At 52.4% G+C, this 24,952-nt stretch overlaps 1 protein-coding gene across 8 annotated transcripts in view; it reads left to right on the forward strand.

The window, feature by feature from the left end:
- LOC139227071 (epsin-2-like) overlaps positions 1-23,984 on the forward strand; it is an 80,824-nt gene extending 56,840 nt beyond the window's left edge. For all 8 annotated transcript variants that reach the window (XM_070858147.1, XM_070858145.1, XM_070858144.1 and 5 more), the window contains 6 exons: positions 4,520-4,633; positions 5,562-5,736; positions 8,274-8,450; positions 16,597-16,704; positions 17,606-17,839; positions 23,411-23,984. In XM_070858147.1, the coding sequence (XP_070714248.1) occupies positions 4,520-4,633; positions 5,562-5,736; positions 8,274-8,450; positions 16,597-16,704; positions 17,606-17,839; positions 23,411-23,769 (1,167 nt within the window). In that variant the 3' untranslated portion in view covers positions 23,770-23,984. The remainder of the gene's footprint in view (positions 1-4,519; positions 4,634-5,561; positions 5,737-8,273; positions 8,451-16,596; positions 16,705-17,605; positions 17,840-23,410) is intronic.
- Positions 23,985-24,952: the final 968 nt, after the last annotated feature.

The following is a 24,952-nucleotide window of genomic DNA, read 5'->3' on the forward strand; positions in this document are numbered from 1 at the left end:
AAGTGCGGTCCCCAGAACTGTACACAATACTCCAGCTGGGGCCTAAGCCGTGTTTTATAAAGGTTTAGTGTAACTTCCTTGTTTTTGAATTCAATGCCCCTATTTACAAGGCCATGTCTCCCATACGCTTTCTTAACTGCCTTATGAACAGAGTATAAATCAGGAAATTAGAGAAGCATGTAATAAAGGGTATTGCAATAATTGTGGGGACTTTAATCTTCATATAGACTGGGCAAACCAAATTGGCAAAAGTAGCTTAGAGGATGAGTTCATGGAATGCATTCAAGACAATGTTCTAGAACAATATGTCAAGCAACTAACTAGGGAATGGGTTATTTTTAGATCTGGTATTGTGTAATGAGACAGGGTTAATCATTAGTCATATAGTAAAGGATCCTCTGGGGAAGAGTGATCATAATATGATAGAAATTCATATTAATTTTGAGAGTGATGTGGTTAAGTTACGGAGGTATGAGAGGTGATCTTATTGAAATGTATAAGATTATGAGGGGGCTTGACAAAGTGGATGCAGAGAGGATGTTTCCACTGATGGGGAGACTAGAACTAGAGGGCATTGATCTTAGAATAGGGGCAGCCTATTTAAAACAGAGATGAGGAGAAATTTCTTCTCAGGGTTGTAAATCTGTAGAACTCGCTGCCTCAGAGAGCTGTGGAAGCTGAGACATTGAATAAATTTAAGACAGAAATAGACAGTTTCTTAAACGATCAGGGGTTATGGGGAGCGGGCAGGGAAGTGGAGCTGAGTCCATGATCAGATCAGCCATGATCGTCTTAAATGGCGGGGCAGGCTCTAGGGGCCATATGGCCTACTCCTGCTCCTATTTCTTATATTTTTATGAGGGGTAAGTTGGCTGAGGTAGATTGGGAAATTAGATTTAGAAATGTGATAAGCAATAGCTAATATTTGAAGAAATACTTCATAATCTGCAACATTCTCTTGAGGAATAGAAATTCCACTGGAAAAGTGGTCCAACCTTAGCTAACTAGAGAAGTTCAGGACAGTATTAGATTAAAAAAGAGGCTTAAAATGATGCTAAAAAGAGTTGTAAGCCTGGGGATTGGGAGGGTTTGAAAAACCAGCCAAGGATGACCAAGAAATTGATAAAAGAGAGAGAAAATCGAATATGTGCATAAACTAGCAAGAACTTTAAAAACAGATTGTAAGAGCTTCTACAATGTAAAAAGGAAGAGATTACCGAAAGTAAGTGTGGGTCCCCTAGAGGCAGAGGCAGGAGAAATTATAATGGGGAATAAGGAAATGGTAGGAACATTAAACAAATATTTTGTACCTGTCTTCACTGTAGAAGACACAAAAACATACCTGAAATAATGGGGAACCAAGGGTCTAATGAGAGTGCGGAACTTGAAATAATTAATATTAGTAAAGAAAAAGTACTGGAGAAATTAATGGGACAAAATCAAACAAATACCCTGGACCTGACGGCTTGCATCCGAGGGTTCTAAAAGAATTGACTGCAGAGAAAGTAGATGCATTGGTTGTGATCTTCCACAATTCCCTAGATTCTGGAACATTCCCTGTGCATTGGAAGGTAGCAAATGTAACCCTGCTGTTCAAGAAAAGAGCAAATGAGAACACACGGAACTATAGGCCAGTTAGCCTGACTTCAGTAGTGGGTAAAATGCTGGAATCTATTATTAGGGATGTGGTAACAGGGCATTTAGAAAATCATAATCTGATTAGGCAAAGTCAACATGATTTTATGAAAGGGAAAGTATGTTTGACATCTTATGGTTGTAACTAGTGGAGTAGATAAGGGGGAACCAATGGATGTAGTATATTTGGATTTTCAGAAGGTATTCGATAAGGTGCCACACAAGATATGGGCTCATGGGATTGTGGGTAATATATTAGCATGGATTGAGGGTTGTTTTCTCTCCATTAACCAGAGAGTAGGAATAAACGGGTTATTTTCGGGTTGGCAGGTTGTAACTAGTGGGGTGCCGCAAGGATCAGTGCTTGGACTTCAGCTATTCACAATCTATGTCAATGACTTAGATAAAGGAATGGAGTGTAATGTATCCAAGTTTGCTGATGATACAAAGCTAGGTGGGACAGTAAGCTGTGAGGAGGATGCAAAGAGACTGCAGAGGGATATAGACAGGCTATGTAAGTGGGAAAGAAGGTGGCAAATGGACTATAATGTGGGAAAATGTGAAGTTATCCACTTTTGAAGGAAAAATAGAAAAGCAGAATATTTGTTAAAAGGTGAGAGATTGGGAAATATTCGTATTCAGAGGAATTTGTGGGTGTCCTTGTACACGAATCACAAAGTTAACATGCAAGTAATTGGGAAGGTAAATGGCATGCTATCTTTATTGCAAGGGGATTGGAGCATAAGAGTAAGGAAGTCTTGCTGTAATTGTACAGGGCCTTGGTGAGACCACACCTGGAGTATTGTGCAGTTTTGGTCTCCTCATCCAAGGAAGGATATACTTGCCTTCGAGGGAGTGCAACAAAGGTTCACCAGACTGATTTCTGGGATCAGAGGGCTGTCCAATGATGAGAGATTGAGTAGGTTGGGCTGATATTGGCTGGAGTTTAGAAGAATGAGAGGTGATCTCATTGAAACGTATACAATTCTTACAGGGCTTGACAGGGTAGATGCAGGGAGGATGTTTCCCCTCGCTGGGGAGTCTAGAACCAGGGGTCACAGTCTCAGGATAAGGGGTCGGACATTTAGGACTGCGCTGAAGAGAAATTTCTTCACTCAGAAGGTGGTGAATCTTTGGAATTTACCCCAGAGGGCTGTGGAGGCTCAGTCTTTGAGTATATTCAAGAGCGAGATCAATAGATGTTTGGGCACTAAGGGAATTAGGGATATGGGGATCGGGCGGGAAGGTAGATTTCATGTAGAAGATCAGCCATGATCTTATTGAATGGTGGAGCAGGCTCGAGGGGCCATATGGTCCGTCTCCTGCTCCTGTTTCTTACGTTTCAAGTTCTTATGTTCTTATCAACTTGTGCTGCCACCTTCAATAATGTGTGAATATGCACTCCCACGTCACTCTGTTCTTGCACCCCCTCAAAACAGCACCATTTAGATTATACTGCCTCTCCATGTTGTTTCTCCCAAAGTGCTTTACACTTAATCTGCATTAAATTGCATCTGCCATGTGTTTGCCCATTTCACCAATCCGTCGATGTCCTCCCGAAGTCTGCTATATCGTCCTCACTATTTACTCTCTGGCCAAGATTTGTATCATCTGTAAGCTTCGCAATGTACTCCCTATATCCAAGTCCAGGTCATTTATATATAACTAGAAAATCAGTGGTCCTAATACTGACCCCTGGGGGACCCCATTAAAACCTCTTTAGTCAGAAAAACATCTCTACTCTCTGCCTCCTATCCGTTAGTCAATTTCGTACACAAGTTACCATCGTCCCTTTAATACCGTGTGCTTCTATTTTCCGAATAAGTCTGTCATGTGGCACTTTATCAAATGCCTTTTGAAAGTCCATATGAACAACATCTGCTGCATTACCTTCATAAACCCTCTCTGTTACTACTTCAAAGGTTACTCGGACATGATTTGCCTTTAACAAATCCGTGATGCTGTTAATCCATGCTTCTCCCAGGGAGAATGAACTTTGTCCTTGACCATGGTATCTAGTAGTTTTCCCACCACTGACATTAGACTGACTGACCAGATTTATCCTTCTCCCCCTTTTTTGAACAGGGTGTAACATTTGCAATCCTCCAGTCCTCTGGCAACACTCCTATATCCGAGGAGGATTGAAAGATTGTGGTCAGAGCTTCTGCTATCTCCACCCTAGCTTCCCTCAGCAACCTAAGGTGCATCCCACCTGGTGACTTGGTAACTCTAAATGATGGCAACCTATTTAGAACCTCCTTTTTATCGATTTCTATGCAAACCAATATCTCTATTCCCCCCGGGTAACAATGGAGTCTGTTCACTTTCCAATTAGCCGTGTGAAGGCAGTGCATCGGAGAATGGACCAATGGCGCGAGTGTGGTGGTGGGGGGCTCGGTTTCGGGGGTCTTGGTGTCGGGGGGGTGCTGGTTGTCGGAGGGTGGGCCCGGAGTGGAGGGGTGGGGGGGCCAGGGTGTTGGGGGGGGGGGGGGGGGCGGTGGCCTGGGGTCGGCTGGGGGGGGGGGGGGGAGGTGACCGGGGTAACTGGCTACACTGTGTACCTCCCTAAAACCCCTTCAACAGTTTCACCTCCGTAAAAAACTGTCAGTGCGTGTTGCTAATGGTTACCATGTGAAGGGTAGAGCTGACAACACGACCATATTGACTGGGTGTAGCAAAGCCTTCAGGGGAAGACTAAACATCTGGTGCCTCTTCTGTGGTGACAAAGAATGACTCGCTTGCAATCTCGTTGATCCACGTCACATGTTTTCTGGTTGGAGGTGTTGGGGAAACTGGGACTATTTCTCCAGATTCCACTTTCCACATCTTCCGCCTTTCTCAAGTGCGACTTAACCCGGGGCGGTTTGTTTCTCTTATTTTGCAGGAACTAAGAGTGAGGTCATCCCTTGACGAGGATGATGAGGAAGAGGATGACAGTCTTCGGAGAGCACTGGAGCAAAGTCGCAGGGAGAGCGACATGACCGATGGGAGAGCTGAGGTACAACACCGCTCTCCCTCTGCCAAGAACAACGTAACCATCAGCCGTGGCTCAATGGGCAGCAATCTCGCCTCGGAGTCAGAAGGTTGTGGGTTCCAGTTCAACTCCCTGGAATTGAGCACACAAATCTATGCTGACAACTCCCAGTGCAGTGCTGAGGGAGTGCCGCACTGTCGGAGGTGCCGTCTTTCGGATGAGACGTTAAACCGAGGCCCCGTCTGCTCTCTCAGGTGGACGTAAAAAATTCCACGGCACTATTTGAAGTAGAGCAGGGGAGTCCTGGCCAATATTTATCCCTCAATCAACATTACTAAAAGCAGATTATCTAGTCGTTATCTCATTGCTGTTTGTGCGGTGACTGCACTTCACGAGTGGATCAGTGGCTGGCGGTGCTTTGGGTCCCGAGGATGTGGAAGTTGCGGTATACATGTGAGCTTGTTGTGCCCAATCGGTGCAGTGTGTCCATGGGGCTCCAATACTCTCTGGTGCTGATCCTGGCTCTTCACTTCCTCTTCACTCACAGGGACTGGCTCTCACTGGGTTACAGTTCCTGAGGGGCTGGCACCCTGTGCCATGACAAGTGAGTGTTGGCAGGCAATTCTACCATGTGAAGCGTCACAGCCCTGAGGCACGGCAACTTTGGCCTCAATGTCCCTGGGCTAGAAAGGCAAAGATTCAGGCAGGGTTCCTGCACCTGATTGCGACCTTGTGCTCAGATGTACAAACAGATGAGAATCGGGTTGGGCCCCCATGGTTAAATAGTCTGCCAACAGGCACGGAGACTGAGTGCTTTGCTGAGGCCTGAGCTGCATCCCGGCATGAAGCAGCCCCTTGCGGGAGGGGGAAAAGACACAGTGAAGAAGGACTGTTTGACACTGGCGGAGCTGCTCAACTCTCTAATAACACTCAACTTGCCTTCTCTGCCTAGTCCTCTCTGCTGGAACTGGCTGATATCTTCGGTGCCCCAGTGGCTGTGACTGAGCCCAGGGCCGATCCATGGGGCGCCCAGCTCAACGGTCCCTCCACACAGAGCCATCCGTGGGGGAGCAAAACCATGGCCTCGCCTCCCACCGCAGCCTCTCCCGACCTCTGGGATAGCCTGGGTAAGTCCGTACAATCACAAGCTGTGCGTCCTGTCAGCTCGCGAACGTTGCGGTACAGGGCCGTTTGTGCAAAGGTGGGCCGGGCGGCCAGCCCCTCCCCCCTCGGCCCCCCCTCCCCATACCCTTGTACCCTCCCGTACGCCCTCTCCCACCTCTCGCCCCCCCCTCCACCTCTCGCCCCCCCCTCCACCTCTCGCCCCCCCCTCCACCTCTCGCCCCCCCCTCCACCTCTCGCCCCCCCCTCCACCTCTCGCCCCCCCCTCCACCTCTCGCCCCCCCCCTCCACCTCTCGCCCCCCCCCCACCTCTCGCCCCCCCCCTCCACCTCTCGCCCCGCCCTCCACCTCTCGCCCCGCCCTCCACCTCTCGCCCCGCCCTCCACCTCTCGCCCCGCCCTCCACCTCTCGCCCCCCCCTCCACCTCTCGCCCCCCCCTCCACCTCTCGCCCCCCCCTCCACCTCTCGCCCCCCCTCCACCTCTCGCCCCCCCCTCACCTCTCGCCCCCCCCTCCACCTCTCGCCCCCCCCCTCCACCTCTCGCCCCCCCCTCCACCTCTCGCCCCCCCCCTCCACCTCTCGCCCCCCCCTCCACCTCTCGCCCCCCCCTCCACCTCTCGCCCCCCCCTCCACCTCTCGCCCCCCCCTCCACCTCTCGCCCCCCCCTCCACCTCTCGCCCCCCCCTCCACCTCTCGCCCCCCCTCCACCTCTCGCCCCCCCTCCACCTCTCGCCCCCCCTCCACCTCTCGCCCCCCCTCCACCTCTCGCCCCCCCCCTCCACCTCTCGCCCCCCCCCTCCACCTCTCGCCCCCCCCTCCACCTCTCGCCCCCCCCTCCACCTCTCGCCCCCCCCTCCACCTCTCGCCCCCCCCCTCCACCTCTCGCCCCCCCTCCACCTCTCGCCCCCCCCTCCACCTCTCGCCCCCCCCTCCACCTCTCGCCCCCCCCTCCACCTCTCGCCCCCCCTCCACCTCTCGCCCCCCCTCCACCTCTCGCCCCCCCTCCACCTCTCGCCCCCCCCTCCACCTCTCGCCCCCCCCCTCCACCTCTCGCCCCCCCCCCTCCACCTCTCGCCCCCCCCCCTCCACCTCTCGCTTCCCCCTCCACCTCTCGCTCCACCTCTCGCCCCCCCCCTCCACCTCTCGCTCCCCCCTCCACCTCTCGCTCCACCTCTCGCCCCCCCCTCCACCTCTCGCTCCCCCCTCCACCTCTCGCTCCACCTCTCGCCCCCCCCTCCACCTCTCGCTCCCCCCTCCACCTCTCGCTCCACCTCTCGCCCCCCCCTCCACCTCTCGCCCCCCCCTCCACCTCTCGCCCCCCCCTCCACCTCTCGCCCCCCCCCTCCACCTCTCGCCTCCCCCCTCCACCTCTCGCCCCCCCCTCCACCTCTCGCCCCCCCTCCACCTCTCGCCCCCCCCTCCACCTCTCGCCCCCCCCTCCACCTCTCGCCCCCCCCTCCACCTCTCGCCCCCCCCTCCACCTCTCGCCCCCCCCTCCACCTCCTCCACCTCTCGACCCCCCTCCACCTCTCGCCCCCCCCTCCACCTCTCGCCCCCCCCTCCACCTCTCGCCCCCCCCTCCACCTCTCGCCCCCCCCTCCACCTCTCGCCCCCCCCTCCACCTCTCGCCCCCCCCTCCACCTCTCGCCCCCCTCCACCTCTCGCCCCCCCCTCCACCTCTCGCCCCCCCCTCCACCTCTCGCCCCCCCCTCCACCTCTCGCCCCCCCTCCACCTCTCGCCCCCCCCTCCACCTCTCGCCCCCCCCTCCACCTCTCGCCCCCCCCTCCACCTCTCGCCCCCCCCTCCACCTCTCGCCCCCCCCTCCACCTCTCGCCCCCCCTCCACCTCTCGCCCCCCCTCCACCTCTCGCCCCCCTCCACCTCTCGCCCCCCCCTCCACCTCTCGCCCCCCCCTCCACCTCTCGCCCCCCCCTCCACCTCTCGCCCCCCCTCCACCTCTCGCCCCCCCCTCCACCTCTCGCCCCCCCCTCCACCTCTCGCCCCCCCCTCCACCTCTCGCCCCCCCCTCCCCCTCTCGCCCCCCCCTCCACCTCTCGCCCCCCCCTCCACCTCTCGCCCCCCCCTCCACCTCTCGCCCCCCCTCCACCTCTCGCCCCCCCCTCCACCTCTCGCCCCCCCCTCCACCTCTCGCCCCCCCCTCCACCTCTCGCCCCCCCCCTCCACCTCTCGCCCCCCCCTCCACCTCTCGCCCCCCCCCTCCACCTCTCGCCCCCCCCTCCACCTCTCGCCCCCCCCCTCCACCTCTCGCCCCCCCCCTCCACCTCTCGCCCCCCCTCCACCTCTCGCCCCCCCCTCCACCTCTCGCCCCCCCCTCCACCTCTCGCCTACCACCCCGTAACCCCCTCGGCCACCACCCCCCTTCGCGCCCCCTGCAACCCCCTCCCCAAATAACCCCCCTCACCGGGGTGAGAGTGTGGACAGAGGGCCAGCAAGGTTCAGTAGGTAGGAATCTTGCTATAATTGTCCTGTTGGGCAGGGCTCTGTAATACGATGCTGACGCACGTTGTGTGATTTCTTTCAGGTACAAAAGCGTCTGGCCCGAGTGCAGCGAATTCTTGGCCGTCTTCAGAAACGCACGCTGTCTCTTCTCAGCCATGGGACTCGGACCCCTGGGCCCAGGCTCCCGGCCCATCCGCCACTAGCCAGTCCAGTGTGGATCCTTGGGCGACAGTGCCATCCTCCAGCACCACCGTCCCAGGTACCTATACAGTGCCGCAGCTAAATGGCATGCAGCTCCGCTCTGCCATCCCCTCAGAGAATGGGCATGGCTCCTGAGGCTCACGCACTCCCTAGCAACCTACAGCCAGTGGGCGCAGTTACTGAGGCTCTCTCACTCCCTAGCAACCTACAGCCAATGGGCACGCACTCCCTAGCAACCTACAGCCAATGGGCACGGCTCCTGAGGCTCACGTGCTCCTTAGCAACCTACCGGCAATGGGCACGGCCCCTGAGGCTCACGCACTCCCTAGCAACCTACAGTAAATGGGCGGGCACGCACTCCCTAGCAATCTACAGCCAATGGGCACGTTCTCCCTAGTAACCTACAGCCAATAGCGTGGTGATGGAAATGAAGCACTTCAGCCTCTGATGATATGGCCTCGTTTGTTTCTGTCTCAGTACGTCGAGGGTTAACCCCAGGCTCAGGTTGTTATGTTGCGAACCCCGGGGAACGTGTGGGATAGACGGGACGTTGCTCTGCCACTCCATGATACTGGGGTGGGCGATTACGGAAGATTAGCCGGAGACCCCTTGCTCCGGATTCCCCAATCCATTATTCCACCAATTGTGGCTCTCCAGCATCGCTCCGCCCGATGGCCACATGCGGGTGCCGTATATAAACGAGGCAACACGGGCGGAAGGTATGCTCCAGCTGTACAGAGCCCTGGTCAAAACCTATCGGGACACTGCGTCCAGTCCTGGGCCCTGCCCCTCGGAGGGGGGGCAGCGCAGATTCCCCAGAGTGATACCAGGGCTAAAGGGTTAAATTATGAGGACATGTTGCACAGACTGAGCTTGTATTCCCTCGAGTGTAGAAGGTGATCTAATCGAGGTGTTTAAGATGATAAAAGGATTAGATAGAGAGAATCTATTTCCTCTGGTGGGAGAGTCCAGAACAAGGCAATGTAACCTTAAAATTAGAGCCAGGCCGCTCAGGGGTGAAATGGGGAATCACGACGCAAGGTGCAGTGGGAGTCGGAACTCTGTGCTGAACAGGCTGGGGCGGGGTGAGTTGGTGCTTTCAATACTAAGATTGATGGATTTCTGTTGGGACGGATCTGGAGGGATCTGGAGCAAAGGTGGGTACAGATCAGCCAGGATTGCACAGAATGTTGTAACAGGCTCGAGGGGATTGACGGGACCCTGCTGCTCCTCTATGTGCCAGGTATATCCAGGAGAGGACCCAAGCCATTCTGTTCAAATATAAGCATCTTGTGCTTTTTGTCTATAATCTCTTTCAGTCACGGCTCTTTGTGAATTTACGAGATACGTATTTCTCCTGATCACATTTTGAAAAGGTTTTCTCAGCCTGTCTCTCATTGGCTAATTCACCTGGAGCCATCAGAGAGAGGGAGAGAGCGAGGGACTATATGTGATGTGTGAGATGTCCAGGGTTTGGTTGCTGATTTGCAGCCCTGGGCAGGACAGGGGGGAGGAATTGAATTTCAACACAATCTGAGGCAACAGGTAGCTGGCTAGTGTAGGAGATGGGAACAGTCTCTGGGGCAGAGCAGGGGGACTCGGAGCGGAGGGCGGGAGCCGGTGCAAGGATGGCCGGACCGGGGGCGGGGGGAAACGGGCTCTGAGCGGGGGGAGACGGACGCTAATGGTGGGGCGAAGGAGTGGGGGGGGATGCACTAGAGCCAGATTTGGAGCTTAGAAACATAAATAATAGGTGCAGGAGTAGGCCCTTCGAGCCTGCACCACCATTCAATAAGATCATGGCTGATCATTCACCTCAGTACCCCTTTCCTGCTTTCTCTCCATAACCCTTGATCCCTTTGGCCGTAAGAGCCACATCTAACTCCCTCTTGGATATATCCAATGAACAGGCATCAACAACTCTCTGCAGTAGAGAATTCCACAGGTTAACAACTCTCTGCGTGAAGAAATCTTTCCTCATCTCAGTTCTAAATGGCCTACCCCTTATCTTTAGACTATGTCCCCTGGCTCTCGACTTCCCCAACATCGGGAACATTCTTCCCGCATCTAACCTGTCCAGTCTCGTCAGAATTTTATATGTTTCTATGAGATTCACACTCATCCTTCTAAACTCCAGTCTCTCCTCATATGTCAGTCCTGTCATCCCAGGAATCAGTCTGGTGAACCTTCACTGCACTCCCTCAATAGCAAGAACGCAGAATTTGGGGGTGGGTGGGCTTCTCAGGCTGGAGGAAGTTTCGAAGATAATGAAGGGCGAGGTCATGGAGGGATTTAAACACAAGGATGAGAATTTTAAAATTGAGACATTGCCAGACCAGGAGCCAATGTAGGTCGGTGAGCACGGGAGGGGGTCCTGGTGATGATGCAGATATGTGATCGAAAGTTCATTTCAGGGTCAGATATGACACCAAGGTTGCGAACAGTCTGGTTCAGCCTCAGTTAGGGATGGAGTTGGTGGCTAGGGAATGGAGTTTGTGGTGGGGACCGAAAACAATGGCTTCGGTCTTCCCAATATTCAAATGGAGAAAATTTCTGCTCATCCAGAACAGGATGTCGGACAAACAGTCGGACAAATCCGAGACTGTGGAGGGGTCGAGAGAAGTGGTGGTGAGGTAGAGCTGGGTGTCGTCAGCGTACATGTGGAAACTGACGCTGTGTTTCTGGATGATGTCGCCGAGGGGCAACATGTAGATGAGAAATAGGAGGGGCCAAGGATAGATCCTTGGGGGATACCAGAGATAACGATGTGGGGACGGGAAGAGAAGCCGTTGCAGGTGATTTTCTGGCTACGATTAGATAGATAAGAATGGAACCAGGCGAGTGCAGTCCCATCCAGCTGGACGATGGTGGAGAGGTGTTGGAGGAGGATAATAGAGTGCAGACCGGTCGAGGAGGACGAGGAGGGATAGTTTGCGACGGTCACAGTATATGTTGATTTGGGACAGCACTCCATGGTGTCCCATTCTCTTTCATTACATCAGATTACACAGGATATACGGCCCAGAAACAAGCCATTCGGCCCAACCAGTCTATGCTGGCGTTTATGCTCCACTCGAGCCTCCTCCCGTCTTTCCTCATCTAAATCTATCAGCATAGTCCTCTATTCCCTTCTCCCTCATATGCTTGTTTAGCCTCCCCTTAAATGCATCGATACTATTCGCCTCAACTCCTCCCTGTGGCAGCAAGTTCCACATTCTCACCACTCTTTGGGTAAAGAAGTTTCTTCTGAATTCCCTATTGGATTTCTTGGTGACTATCTTATATTGATGGCCTCTAGTTATGTTCTTCCCCACAAGTGGAAATATTCTCTCTGTATCCACTCGATCAAAACCTTTCATCATTTTAACGTCCTCTATTAAGTCACCCCTCAGCCTCTTTTCCAGAGAAATGAGACCCAGCCTGTTCATCCTTTCCTGATATGTATACACTCATATTTCTGGTATCATCCTTGTAAATCTTCTCTGCATCCTCTCCAGTGCCTCTATATCCTTTTTATATCATGGCGACCAGAACTGTACGCAGTACTCCAAGTGTGGTCTAACCATGGTTTGATACAGGTTTAGCATAACTTCCCTACTTTTCAATTATATACCTCTAGAAATAAACCCTAGTGCCTGGTTTGCTTTTTATGGCCTTGCTAACCTTTTAGTGGTTTGTGTATTTGTACTCCGAGATCCCTTTGTTCCTTTACCCCACCCAGACTCACACCCTCCAAGTAATAAGTGATCTTCTTATTCTTCCATCAAAATGTAATACCTCACATTTATCTGTGTTGACCCTCTCATCTCTCTACCCCTTCTCTTCTGTTCTCCCTTTCTCTAGAACAATATGACCAGAGAGCTGGCCATCCTAGACTGGGTGATGTGTAATGAGAAAGGACTAATTAGCAATCTTGTTGTGCGAGCCCCCTTGGGGAAGAGTGACCATAATATGGTAGAATTCTTTATTAAGATGGCGAGTGACACAGTTAATTCAGAAACTCGGGTCCTGAACTTAAGGAAAGGTAACTTTGATGGTATGAGGCGCAAATTGGCTAGATTAGACTGGCAAATGATACTTAAAGGGTTGACGGTGGATAGGCAATGGCAAACCTTTAAAGATCATATGGACAAACTTCAATAATTGTACATCCTTATCTGGAGTAAAAATAAAACGGAGAAGGTGACTCAACCGTGGCTAACAAGGGAAATTAAGGATAGTGTTAAATCCAAGGAAGAGGCATACAAATTAGCCAGAAAAAGCAGCAAATTGGCATCTGGGAGAAATTTAGAATACAGCAGAAGGGGACAAAAGGTTTAATTAAGAGGGGGAAAATAGAGTACGAGAGGGAGCTTGCCGGAAACATAAAAAATGACTGCAAAAGCTTCGATAGATATATGAAGAGAAAAAGATTAGTAAAGACAAACGTAGGGCCCATGCAGTCGGATTCGGGTGAATTTATAATGGGGAACAAAGAAATGGCAGACCAATTGAAGAAGTACTTTGGTTCTGTCTTCACAAAGGAAGACACAAATAACTTCCGGATGTACTAGGGGACCGAGGGTCTAGTGAGAAGGAGGAACTGAAAGGATATCCTTATTATGCGGGTAATTGTGTTAGGGAAATTGACGGGATTGAAGGCCGATAAATCCCCAGGGCCTGATAGTCTACTTCCCAGAGTACTTAAGGAAGTGGCCCTAGAAATAGTGGATGCATTGGTGATAATTTTCCAACAGTCTATCGACTCTAGATCAGTTCCTATGGACTGGAGGGTTGCTAATGTAACACCACTTTTTAAAAAAGGAGGGAGAGAGAAAACGGGTAATTATAGACCGGTTAGCCTGACATCAGTAGTGGGGAAAATGTTGGAATCAATCATTAAGGATGAAATAGCAGCGCATTTGGAAAGCAGTGATAGGATTGGTCCAAGTCAGCATGGATTTATGAAGGGGAAATCATGCTTGACAAATCTTCTGGAATTTTTTGAGGATGTAACTAGTAGAGTGGGCAAGGGAGAACCAGTGGATGTGGTGTATTTGAACTTTCAAAAGGCTTTTGACAAGGTCCCACACAAGAGATTGGTGTGCAAAATCAAAGCACATGGTATTGGGGGTAATATACTGACGTGGATAGAGAACTAGTTGGCAGACAGGAAGCAGATAGTCGGGATTAACGGGTCCTTTTCAGAATGGCAGGCAGTGACTAGTGGGGTGCTGCAGGGTTCAGTGCTGGGACCCCAGCTCTTTACAATATACATTAATGATTTGGATGAAGGAATTGAGTGAAATATCTTCAAGTTTACAGATGACACTAAACTGGATGGCGGTGTGAGCTGTGAGGAGGACGCTAAGAGGCTGCAGGGTGACATGGACAGGTTAGGCGAGTGGGCAAATACATGGCAGATGCAGTATAATGTGGATAAATGTGAGGTTGTCCACTTTGGGGGCAAAAACACGAAGGCAGAATATTACCTGAATGGCGGCAGATTAGGAAAAGGGGAGGTGCAATGAGACCTGGGTGTCATGGTTCATCAGTCTTTGAAAGTTGGCATACAGGTACAGCAGGCGGTGAAGAAGGCAAATGGTATGTTGGCCTTCATAGCAAGGGGATTTGAGTACATAGAAACATAGAAACTAGGTGCAGGAGTAGGCCATTCGGCCCTTCTAGCCTGAGTTCATGGCTGAACATGCAACTTCAGTATCCCATTCCTGCTTTCTCACCATACAGGAGAAGGGAAGTCTTACTGCAGTTGTACAGGGCCTTAGTGAGGCCTCACCTGGAATATTGTGTCCAGTTTTGGTCTCCTAATCTGAGGAAGGACGTTCTTGCTATTGAGAGAGTGCAACGAAGGTTCACCAGACTGATTCTAGGGATGGCTGGACTGACATATGAGGAGAGACTGGATCAGCTGGGCCTTTATACACTGGAGTTTAGAAGGATGAGAGGGGATCTCATAGAAACGTATAAGATTCTGATGGGACTGGACAGGTTAGATGCAGGAAGAATGTTCCCGATGTTGGGGAAGTCCAGAACCAGGGGACACAGTCTTAGGATAAGGGGCAGGCCATTTAGGACTGAGATGAGGAGAAACTTCTTCACTCAGAGTTGTTAACCTGTGGAATTCCCTGCCGCAGAGAGTTGTTGATGCCAGTTCATTGGATGTATTCAAGAGGGAGTTTGATATGGCCCTTACGGCTAAAGGGATCAAGGGGTATGGAGAGAAAGCAGGAAAGGGGTACTGAGGGAATGATCAGCCATGATCTTATTTGAATGGTGGTGCAGGCTCGAAGGGCCGAATGGCCTACTCCTGCACCTATTTTTTCTATGTTTCGATCCGTGTCTCCCTTCTCTCACTCTCTCCTGTCATTCTTTCTTGGTACCCTCCCTCCCATCTCACCCTCACACTCAATCTTCTGACTCCTTTACTATTCCTTTTTCACCTGCTCCCCTGCCCTCCCTCTCTTCCCTTGCCCTCCCTCCCTCTTTTCCCTTGCCCTCCCTCCCTCTCTCCCACTGCCCTCCCTCCCTCCCTCTCTCCCACTGCCCTCCCTCCCTCTCTCCCACTGCCCTCCCTCCCTCCCTCTCTCCCACTTCCCTCCCTCTCTCCCACTGCCCTCCCTCCCTCCCTCTCTCCCACTGCCCTCCCTCCCTCCCTCTCTCCCATTGCCCTCCCTCCTTCTCTCTCTCCCACTGCCCTCCCTCCCTCCTGCCCTCCCTCTCTCCCCCCTCCTGCCCTCCCTCTCTTCCCCCTCCTGCCCTCCCTCTCTTCCCCCCTCCTGCCCTCCCTCTCTCCGCCCTCCTGCCCTCCCTCTCGCCCCCTCCTGCCCTCCCTCTCGCCCCCCTCCTGCCCTCCCTCTCTCCCCCTCCTGCCCTCCCTCTCTTCCCCCCTCCTGCCCTCCCTCTCTCCCCCCTCCTGCCCTCCCTCTCTCCCCCCTCCTGCCCTCCCTCTCTCCCCCCTCCTGCCCTCCCTCTCTCCCCCCTCCTGCCCTCCCTCTCTCCCCCTCCTGCCCTCCCTCTCTCCCCCTCCTGCCCTCCCTCTCTCCCCCCTCCTGCCCTCCCTCTCTCCCCCCTCCTGCCCTCCCTCTCTCCCCCCTCCTGCCCTCCCTCTCTCCCCCCTCCTGCCCTCCCTCTCTCCCCCCTCCTGCCCTCCCTCTCTCCCCCCTCCTGCCCTCCCTCTCTCCCCCCTCCTGCCCTCCCTCTCTCCCCCCTCCTGCCCTCCCTCTCTCCCCCCTTCTGCCCTCCCTCTCTTTCCCCCCTTCTGCCCTCCCTCTCTTTCCCCCCTTCTGCCCTCCCTCTCTTCCCCCCTTCTGCCCTCCCTCTCTTTCCCCCTTCTGCCCTCCCTCTCTTTCCCCCCTTCTGCCCTCCCTCTCTTTCCCCCCTTCTGCCCTCCCTCTCTTTCCCCCCCTCCTGCCCTCCCTCTCTTCCCCCCTCCTGCCCTCCCTCTCTTCCCCCCTCCTGCCCTCCCTCTCTTCCCCCCTCCTGCCCTCCCTCTCTTCCCCCCTCCTGCCCTCCCTCTCTTCCCCCCTCCTGCCCTCCCTCTCTTCCCCCCTCCTGCCCTCCCTCTCTTCCCCCCTCCTGCCCTCCCTCTCTTCCCCCCTCCTGCCCTCCCTCTCTTCCCCCCTCCTGCCCTCCCTCTCTTCCCCCCTCCTGCCCTCCCTCTCTTCCCCCCTCCTGCCCTCCCTCTCTTCCCCCCTCCTGCCCTCCCTCTCTTCCCCCCTCCTGCCCTCCCTCTCTTCCCCCCTCCTGCCCTCCCTCTCTTCCCCCCTCCTGCCCTCCCTCTCTTCCCCCCTCCTGCCCTCCCTCTCTTCCTCCCTCTCTTTCCTCCCTCCTGCCCTCCCTCTCTTCCCCCCTGCTGCCCTCCCTCTCTTCCCCCCTCCTGCCCTCCCTCTCTTCCCCCCTCCTGCCCTTCCTCTCTTCCCCCTCCTGCCCTTCCTCTCTTCCCCCCCTCCTGCCCTTCCTCTCTCTTCCTCCCCTCCTGCCATCCCTCTCTCCCCCCTCCTGCCCTCCCTCTCTCTCTCCCCCTCTCTCCTCCCTCTCCTTGTTGGCACCCTGCATCACACTGCCAGGTGCAAGGTGGGAAGCTGGTAGCCCGGGCTATGATCGGGCATGTCAGAGCAGAAGGCAGGGGATCCCCACGTGGGCCCCATCTGTGCCCGATATTTGTTGCCTACTGTCTTCAAGTCCTGCTTCTGTCCTTCTCACAGACGGCTCCACATTTGACCCCTTTACAAGTCTGGGTGACCCGGCGCTGGATCAGTTTGCGGAGAGTACCTGGGTCCCGTCCCCACCGTCGGTGTCCGACAGTCCTGCAGGTAATGTGCCGAGTATTGAATCAGCGACGGCTCCATCCGTGTGGCACATGATGGCCAATCTGTTTTTCAGTGCCCCCAATGCTCAGTGGGTAAACACAGTACCCGGGGGGTGGGCGGGGGTCGGGTTGGGCCGTACCCGGTGGAGGGGGCGGGGGGATGGGCCATACTCGGGGTGGGGGGGCACTGGCCGTACAGTTAGCTGATGCGGCCAGTCAATAGGATGAGGGTGGGGGCCAATCAGGCAGATTACCCACCCGGGCACGGACACTGGATCAGGCTGTGATGCACCCCATGGTAGAACAGTCTGCTGCCACGTGGATTGAACCTCCTCAGCCCCGCTCCATTGTTGCCCCACTGGCGTATCCGGAGCCAGGGCAGGGTAGGCTCATTTTAATAATTTGGCTTGCGGCTTGACCGGATGGTGTGGTCCTGGCAGCGTTCGGCCTAGACATGGCGATGGAGATTGGCCCGTTTCTGGGGAACTGGACACAGGTATCGGGACCTCGAGTGGGTATCTGGCCTTGCCTCCCTCCCCCCCCCCCCCCCCGCCCTTCCACCGTGCCATCCCTGGGCTGTAATCCCACCCCAGTACAACCCCTCGGGGCACAAACTCGGAGTATCAGGTCCTGCACGGCTCTTTAGATCCCCTCCCCGCTTGACCATCGTACAGCCGACAGTTCAGGGGAGGCAGGGGAAGAGTCAGCACCTTCGGGGGAGGGGTGGGGGAGAGAGTCATTGCCTCACCTGAGGCACAGGTAACAGGCATATCTTACTGCCAGCAGATACCTTGTGGCATTGGGCCAGGCGCAGCCTATTGGATTGAGAGCAGGAAGGTATTGGCGGTTCTGGACTCTCGGATAAAGATGACCCAGGATAATTAATTGCTGTTGTAATCCTGCAGGAAAGATGGAGCTGTTGGGTGAAATGGTTCCAAGCACAAAGCAGAATGGCAGCAGCAGCCCTGACGTCTTCGATATGACCGAGATGGGGAACTCCCTGAAGGACTCCTCAAATGGGCCGCTCCGGAATCCGGAATTATTCTTGGATCCGAATGCTGCGTCGCTGGTGAATCTGGACTCTTTGCTCTCCGCACCCTCACACAGCCTTAAAAGCAAGAATCCTTTTCACGCATCAGGTAACCATTGGCTGCCTCGTGATTAAGGGCGTGCTTTTTAAAAAGACATCTTTAGGGCAAAAAATTGTAGTGCCAGGCATGACCGAGAGTGAGTGACTGAGAGTGGCCAAGAGTTAACGCCTTCAAAAACAATCAGTTTGCAAATGGTGCTGGTGGTTAGATAATCAAAAACTGCCCAGAACATGATGGTTCATGTGGGGGCAATACCATCCGGAAAGGACTGAACACGGGCTGTCGGTGGGGATCGAATGGGTGGGTAGAATCAGTAATAGGGTGAGTGTATACAAGTTGTGGAAGGAGATTGCATGGGTGGATCCGAGTGGGAGCGATGGGTGAAATGTCTTAACATAGAAAATAGGTGCAGGAGTAGGCCATTCAGCCCTTCGAGCCTGCACCACCATTCAATAAGGTCATGGCTGATCATTCCCTCAGTATCCCTTTCCTGCTTTCTCTCCATACCCCTTGATACCCTTAGCCGTAAGGGCCATATCTAATTCCCTCTTGAATATATCCAATGAACTGGCATTAACCACTCTCTGCGGCAGGGAATTCCACAGGTTAACAACTCTCTGAGTGAAGAAGTTTCTCCTCATCTCAGTCCAAATGGCCTACCCCTTACCCTAAGATTGTGTCCCCTGGTTCTGGACTTCCCCAACATCGGGAACATTCTACCCGCATCTAACCTGTCCAGTCCCGTCAGAATCTTATATGTTTCTATGAGATCCCCTCTCATCCTTCTAAACTCCAGTGTATAAAGGCCCAGTTAATCCAGTCTCTCCTCATATGTCAGTCCAGCCATCCCGGGAATCAGTCTAGTGAACCTTCGCTGCACTCCCTCAATATGAAGAACATCCTTCCTCAGATTAGGAGACCAAAACGGAACACAATATTCCAGGTGAGGCCTCACGAAGGCCCTGTAACAACTGCAGCAAGACCTCCCTGCTCCTATACTCAAATCCCCTAGCTATGAAGGCCAACATACCATTTGCCGCCTTCACCGCCTGCTGTACCTGTATGCCAACCTTCAATGACTGATGAACCATGGCACCCAGGTCTCGCTGCACCTCCCCTTTTCCTAATCTGTCGCCATTCAGATAATATTCTGTCTTCGCGTTTTTGCCCCCAAAGTGGATAATCTCACATTTATCCACATTATACTGCATCTGCCATGCATTTGCCCACTCATCTAACCTGTCCAAGTCATCCTGCAGCCTCCTAGCATCCCCCTCACAGCTCACACCGCCACCCAGTTTAGTGTCATCTGCAAACTTGGAGATATTATACTCAATTCCTTCATCCAAATCATTGATGTATATTGTAAAGAGCTGGTGTTCCAGCACTGAGCCCTGCGGCATTAGTCACTGCCTTTAGTTTTGAAAAGGACCCGTTTATCCTGACTCTCTGCTTCCTGTCTGCCAACCAGTTCTCTATCCACGTCAGTACATTACCCCCAATACCATGTGCTTTGATTTTGCACACCAATCTCTTGTGTGGGATCTTGTCAAAAGCCTTTTGAAAGTCCAAATACACCACATCCACTGGTTCTCCCTTGTCCACTCTACTAGTTACATCCTCAAAAAATTCTAGAAGATTTGTCAAGTATAATTTCCCCTTCATAAATCCATGCTGACTTGGACCAATTCTATCACTGCTTTCCAAATGCGCTGCTATTTCATCCTTAATGATTGATTCCAACATTTTCACCACTACTGATGTCAGGCTAACCTGTCTATAATTACCCGTTTTCTCTCCCTCCTTTTTTAAAAAGTGGTGTTACATTAGCTACCCTCCAGTCCATAGGAACTGATCCAGAGTCGATAGACTGTTGGAAAATGATCACCAATGCATCCACTATTTCTAGGGTCACTTCCTTAAGTACTCTGGGATGCAGACTATCAGGCCCTGGGGATTTATCGGCCTTCAATCCCGGCAATTTCCCTAACACAATTTCCCGCCTAATAAGGATATCCTTCAGTTCCTCCTTCTCACTAGACCCTCGGTCCCCTAGTACTTCCGGAAGGTTATTTGTGTCTTCCTTCGTGAAGACAGAACCAAAGTATTTGTTCAATTGTTCTGCCATTTCTTTGTTCCCCATTATAAATTCACCTGAATCCGACTGCAAGGGACCTACGTTTGTCTTCACTAATCTTTTTCTCTTCACATATCTATAGAAGCTTTTGCAGTCAGTTTTTCTGTTCCTGGCAAGCTTCTTCTCGTACTCTATTTTCCCCCTCTTAATTAAACCCTTTGTCCTCCTCTGCTGAATTCTAAATTTCTCCCAGCCCTCGGGTTTGTTGCTTTTTCTGGCCAATTTATATGCCTCTTCCTTGGATTTAACACTATCCTTAATTTCCCTTGTTAGCCACGGTTGAGCCACCCTCCCCGTTTTATTTTTATTCCAGACAGGGATGTACAATTGTTAAAGTTCATCCATGTAATCTTTAAATGTTTGCCATTGCCTATCCTCCGTCAATCCTTTAAGTATCATTTGCCAGTCTATTCTAGCCAATTCACGCCTCAAACCATCGAAGTTACCTTTCCTTAAGTTCAGGACCCTAGTTTCTGAATTAACTGTGTCACTCTCCATCTTAATAAAGAATTCTACCATGTTATGGTCACTCTTCCCCAAGATTGCTAATTAGTCCCTTCTCATTACACATCACCCAGTCTAGGGTGACCAGCTCCCTGGTTGGTTCCTCGACATATTGGTCTAGAAAACCATCCCTAATACACTCCAGGAAATCCTCCTCCACCGCATTGCTACCAGTTTGGTTAGCCCAATCAATATGTAGATGAAAGTCACCCATGATAACTGCTGTACCTTTATTGTATGCATCCCTAATTTCTCGTTTGATGTTGTCCCCAACCTCACTACTATTGTTTGGTGGTCTGTACACAACTCCCACTAGCGTTTTCTGCCCCTTGGTATTCTGTAGCTCCACCCATACCGATTCCACATCATCCAAGCTACTGTCCTTCCTTACTATTGCATTAATTTCCTCTTTAACCAGCAATGCAACCCCGCCTCCTTTTCCTTTCTGTCTATCCTTCTTAAATGTTGAATACCCCTGGATGTTGAGTTCCCAGCCTTGGTCACCCTGGAGCCATGTCTCCATGATGCCAATTACATCATACCCGTTAACTGCTATCTGCGCAGTTAATTCGTCCACCTTATTCCGAATACTCCTCGCATTGAGGCACAGAGCCTTCAGGCTTGTCTTTCTAACACACTTTGCCCTTTCAGAATTTTGGTGTAATGTGCCCTTTTTGCTTTTTGCCTTAGGATTCTCTGCCCTCCACTTTTACTTTTCTTCTTTCTATCTTTTGCTTCTGCCCCCATTCTACTTCCCTCTGTCTCCCTGCATAGGTTCCCATCCCCCTACCATATTAGTTTAACTCCTCCCCAACAGCACTAGCAAACACTCCCCCTAGGACATTGGTTCCGGCCCTGCCCAGGTGCAGACCGTCCGGTTTGTACTGGTACCACCTCCCCCAGAACCAGTTCCAATGTCCCAGGAATTTGAATCCCTTCCTTGTGCACCACTCCTCAAACCAGGTATTCATCTGAGCTATCCTGCGATTCCTACTCTGACTAGCACGTGGCATTGGTAGTAATCCTGAGATTACTACTTTTGAGGTCCTATTTTTTAATTTAGCTCCTAGCTCCCTAAATTCATCTCGTAGGACCTCATCCCGTTTTTTACCTATGTCATTGGTACCTATATGCACAGCTGGCTGTTCACCCTCCCTTTTCAGAATGCCCAGCACCCGCTCTGAGACATCCTTGACCCTTGCACCAGGGAGGCAACATACTATCCTGGAGTCTCGGTTGCGGCTGCAGAAACGTCTATCTATTCCCCTTACAATCGAATCCCCTATCAGTATAGCTCTCCCGCTCTTTTTCCTGCCCTCCTGTGCAGCAGAGCCACCCACGGTGCCATGAACCTGGCTGCTACTGCCCTCCCCTGATGAGTCATCCCCCTCAACAGCACTCAAAGCAGTGTATCTGTTTTGCAGGGGGATGACCGCAGGGAACCACTGCATTACTTTCCTTGCACTGCTCTTCCTGTTGGTCACCCATTCCCTATATGGCTGTGTACCGTTTACGTGCTGTAAGACTAACTCACTAAACGTGCTAGTCACGTCATTCTCAGCATCGTGCATGCTCCAGAGTGAATCCACCCGCAGCTCCAGTGCCACAATGCGGTCCGTCAGGAGCTGGAGGCGGATGCACTTCCCGCACACGTAGTCACCAGGGACATCGGAAGCGTCCCTGACTTCCCACATAGTACAGGAGGAGCAGAACATGTGTCCGAGCTGTCCTGCCATGACTTAACCCTTAGATTAACTTAAATTGGCAACAACAATGCTAAAGGTTACTTACTGATAAAGAAAAGAAAAAGAAAAACTACTTACCAATCACCAGCCAATCACTTACACCCTTAGCTGTGATGTCACCTTTCAATTTCTTTCTTCTACTTTTTTGCCTCCCTGCCGCAGCTGCACAAGCTGGCCTCTTGTCGGCCTCACCGACGTCCTGCTCCGCCTCCTCGACGAACTCCGGCTGCTCCCTCCGACTGCTGGGCCTCTTGTATAACCTCACCAACGTCCCGCTCCTCCTCCTCAATGAACTCTTTTTCTCATTGCTGTCTCTGTTCCCAAGGCGACTATAGTTGCACGTGACTCTGGTAATGTAACAGTTGAAGGAAAATCGCTGTTACTGGGATTTATTGGGATTGCAGCCAGTTTGGAAAATGTCCTCCTTTCACTTCTGGGATATGAGTCAAACCCAGCCCACAGTGATGGACTGAATATCCTCCGTCTGTAACAACCAATGTGAGCTTTACTCTGTATCTTACCGCCTGTACCTGCCCTGGGAGTGTTTGATGGGACAATGTCGAGGGAGCTTTACTCTGTATCTAACCCGTGCTGTACCTGCCCTGGGAGTGTTTGATGGGACAATGTCGAGGGAGCTTTACTCTGTATCTAACCCCCTGTACCTGCCCTGGGAATGTTTGATGGGACAATGTCGAGGGAGCTTTACTCTGTATCTAACCCGTGCTGTACCTGCCCTGGGAGTGTTTGATGGGACAATGTCGAGGGAGCTTTACTCTGTATCTAACCCGTGCTGTACCTGCCCTGGAAGTGTTTGATGGGACAGTGTAGAGGGAGCTTTACTCTGTATCTAACCCCCTGTACCTGCCCTGGGAGTGTTTGATGGGACAATGTCGAGGGAGCTTTACTCTGTATCTAACCGCCTGTACCTGCCCTGTGAGTGTTTGATGGGACAGTGTCGAGGGAGCTTTACTCTGTATCTAACCCGTACTGTACCTGCCCTGTGAGTGTTTGATGGGACAGTGTCGAGGGAGCTTTACTCTGTATCTAACCCGTGCTGTACCTGCCCTGGGAGTGTTTGATGGGACAGTGTAGAGGGAGCTTTACTCTGCATCTTACATTAACAGCACATGATGCGCCAGGACTAGAGGTTGGGTCTGAATGGGTTGCTGGAGGTGTGCGGGGAGCTGGAGCACTCAGTACGGCGTCAAATTATGAACTCTCTTCTCGTTGCAGGAGGTCTGGGCACAGCCTCTACGTCCAACCCTTTTCAGCTCGGTGAGCAGAACAAACTGTCCTTGAAGCAGATTCAAAGCAGTGGAGGGATTGCCCAGCCCAGCATGATGGGCAGCGGCGCCGGGGCAATGGGCATGGCACCAGTGCGCTTCATGGCGACTCCACCTCTGGCCTTGAACAGCATGCCCACCATCATGACTCATCCTTCGACCTTTGTGGGTTTACCGCAGGTGCCAACCATGGTGCCAGCTGCAGGAATAGCAATGGACATGGGTAATCGGTTTGCACAGCCACTGGTGCCAGTCGCTAAACCCGCTGGTGTGTCTCAGCCAGCTTCAAGCCTCAATCCCTTTCTCTGAGGTCAAGCACTGTCCTTTATTTAGCCTAACTGAGCCGTGTTTCTCTGTGGTACTGAGGATAAGAGTGTACATCTCAACTGGTCGCTAGGAAAGCTATCTCGCGCTGCTTCAGTGGGATCAACTAGAGTGACTTTGCAAAGTGGAACATTCAGGAATATATTGGGGGTGTGTAATACTTCTAAAATATGGGGAGAGGTTCAAAAATAAACATTTAATTTTATATCACTGGCTAATGTGTTGTGAGTTCCATTTTCTACATCTTTACCACCAACATTGGCCAGTTGTCGAAGTCAGCTGACCCATCCTTGGATTGGAATCTCAGCAGTGATTGGGTAAGATGCTGTCATGTGATATGGAATCATTTTTTGCTACCTGCCCAACCTGTAAGGTTCTGTAGAACAATCTTCCACCCGTGACTCCAAACGTAAATATGGAGTGCCGGGGACAGGGCAGGGGGGTGAGAGTTGGGACTGTGAGTCGTTCAGCTGCTGGTCCAGCGTTTTTTTTTTCAAATAAATAACCCCCCACCCCCACCACTCACGACTGCTCAGCCCATCTATCTGCTGCGATAATTCACTGCTGGACGTCCAACCATACTGGGTACCCGGGACCCAATGGTGAGGCTGCTTGCTGGGGTTGCAATCTATTATTTGGGATCTAAAAGACGAAAGAAGATTTAATTTTCTACCGTAGCACCGAAAGAGATGGGCACAGAGTGGTCTAATAGCCTGGTGTGGGTCTGGACCGGTCAGTGTGAGCTCATCCAATCCAAGAAAGACAAATAGGAATATTTTCTAAATGATGAGAAGCGAGGAAGTGTGGGGGAGCCGAGAGATTGAGTGGTCCAAGCACAGACATCACTAAATACTGGGGGACAGGAACAAAATATAAAAGCCTCCAATGGAATGTTGGGTTTTATCGTGAGGGCTTGAATACACGGGGGCAGAAGTTATGCTAATTATATAAACGGAGTGACTGTTTGTCCTAACTCTCACTTCTGCGCACGCACCTCCCAACCGCCCCCCCGCAGACTGAGCCTCCGATCCATCAGCAGCCCCGGGGCTCAAACGAGTGGTCGAGCAGTTCCTCTCTCGGCGGCAGTCTGAGTGAAGAGTGTGAAGGGGGGGTGGGTAGAGAGAGAGATAGATGGGGAGAGAGGGTGGGGTAGAGAGGGGGGGATGTG

Source organism: Pristiophorus japonicus, chromosome 16 (genome assembly GCF_044704955.1).
Source record: "Pristiophorus japonicus isolate sPriJap1 chromosome 16, sPriJap1.hap1, whole genome shotgun sequence".
NCBI lineage: Eukaryota > Metazoa > Chordata > Chondrichthyes > Pristiophoridae > Pristiophorus > Pristiophorus japonicus.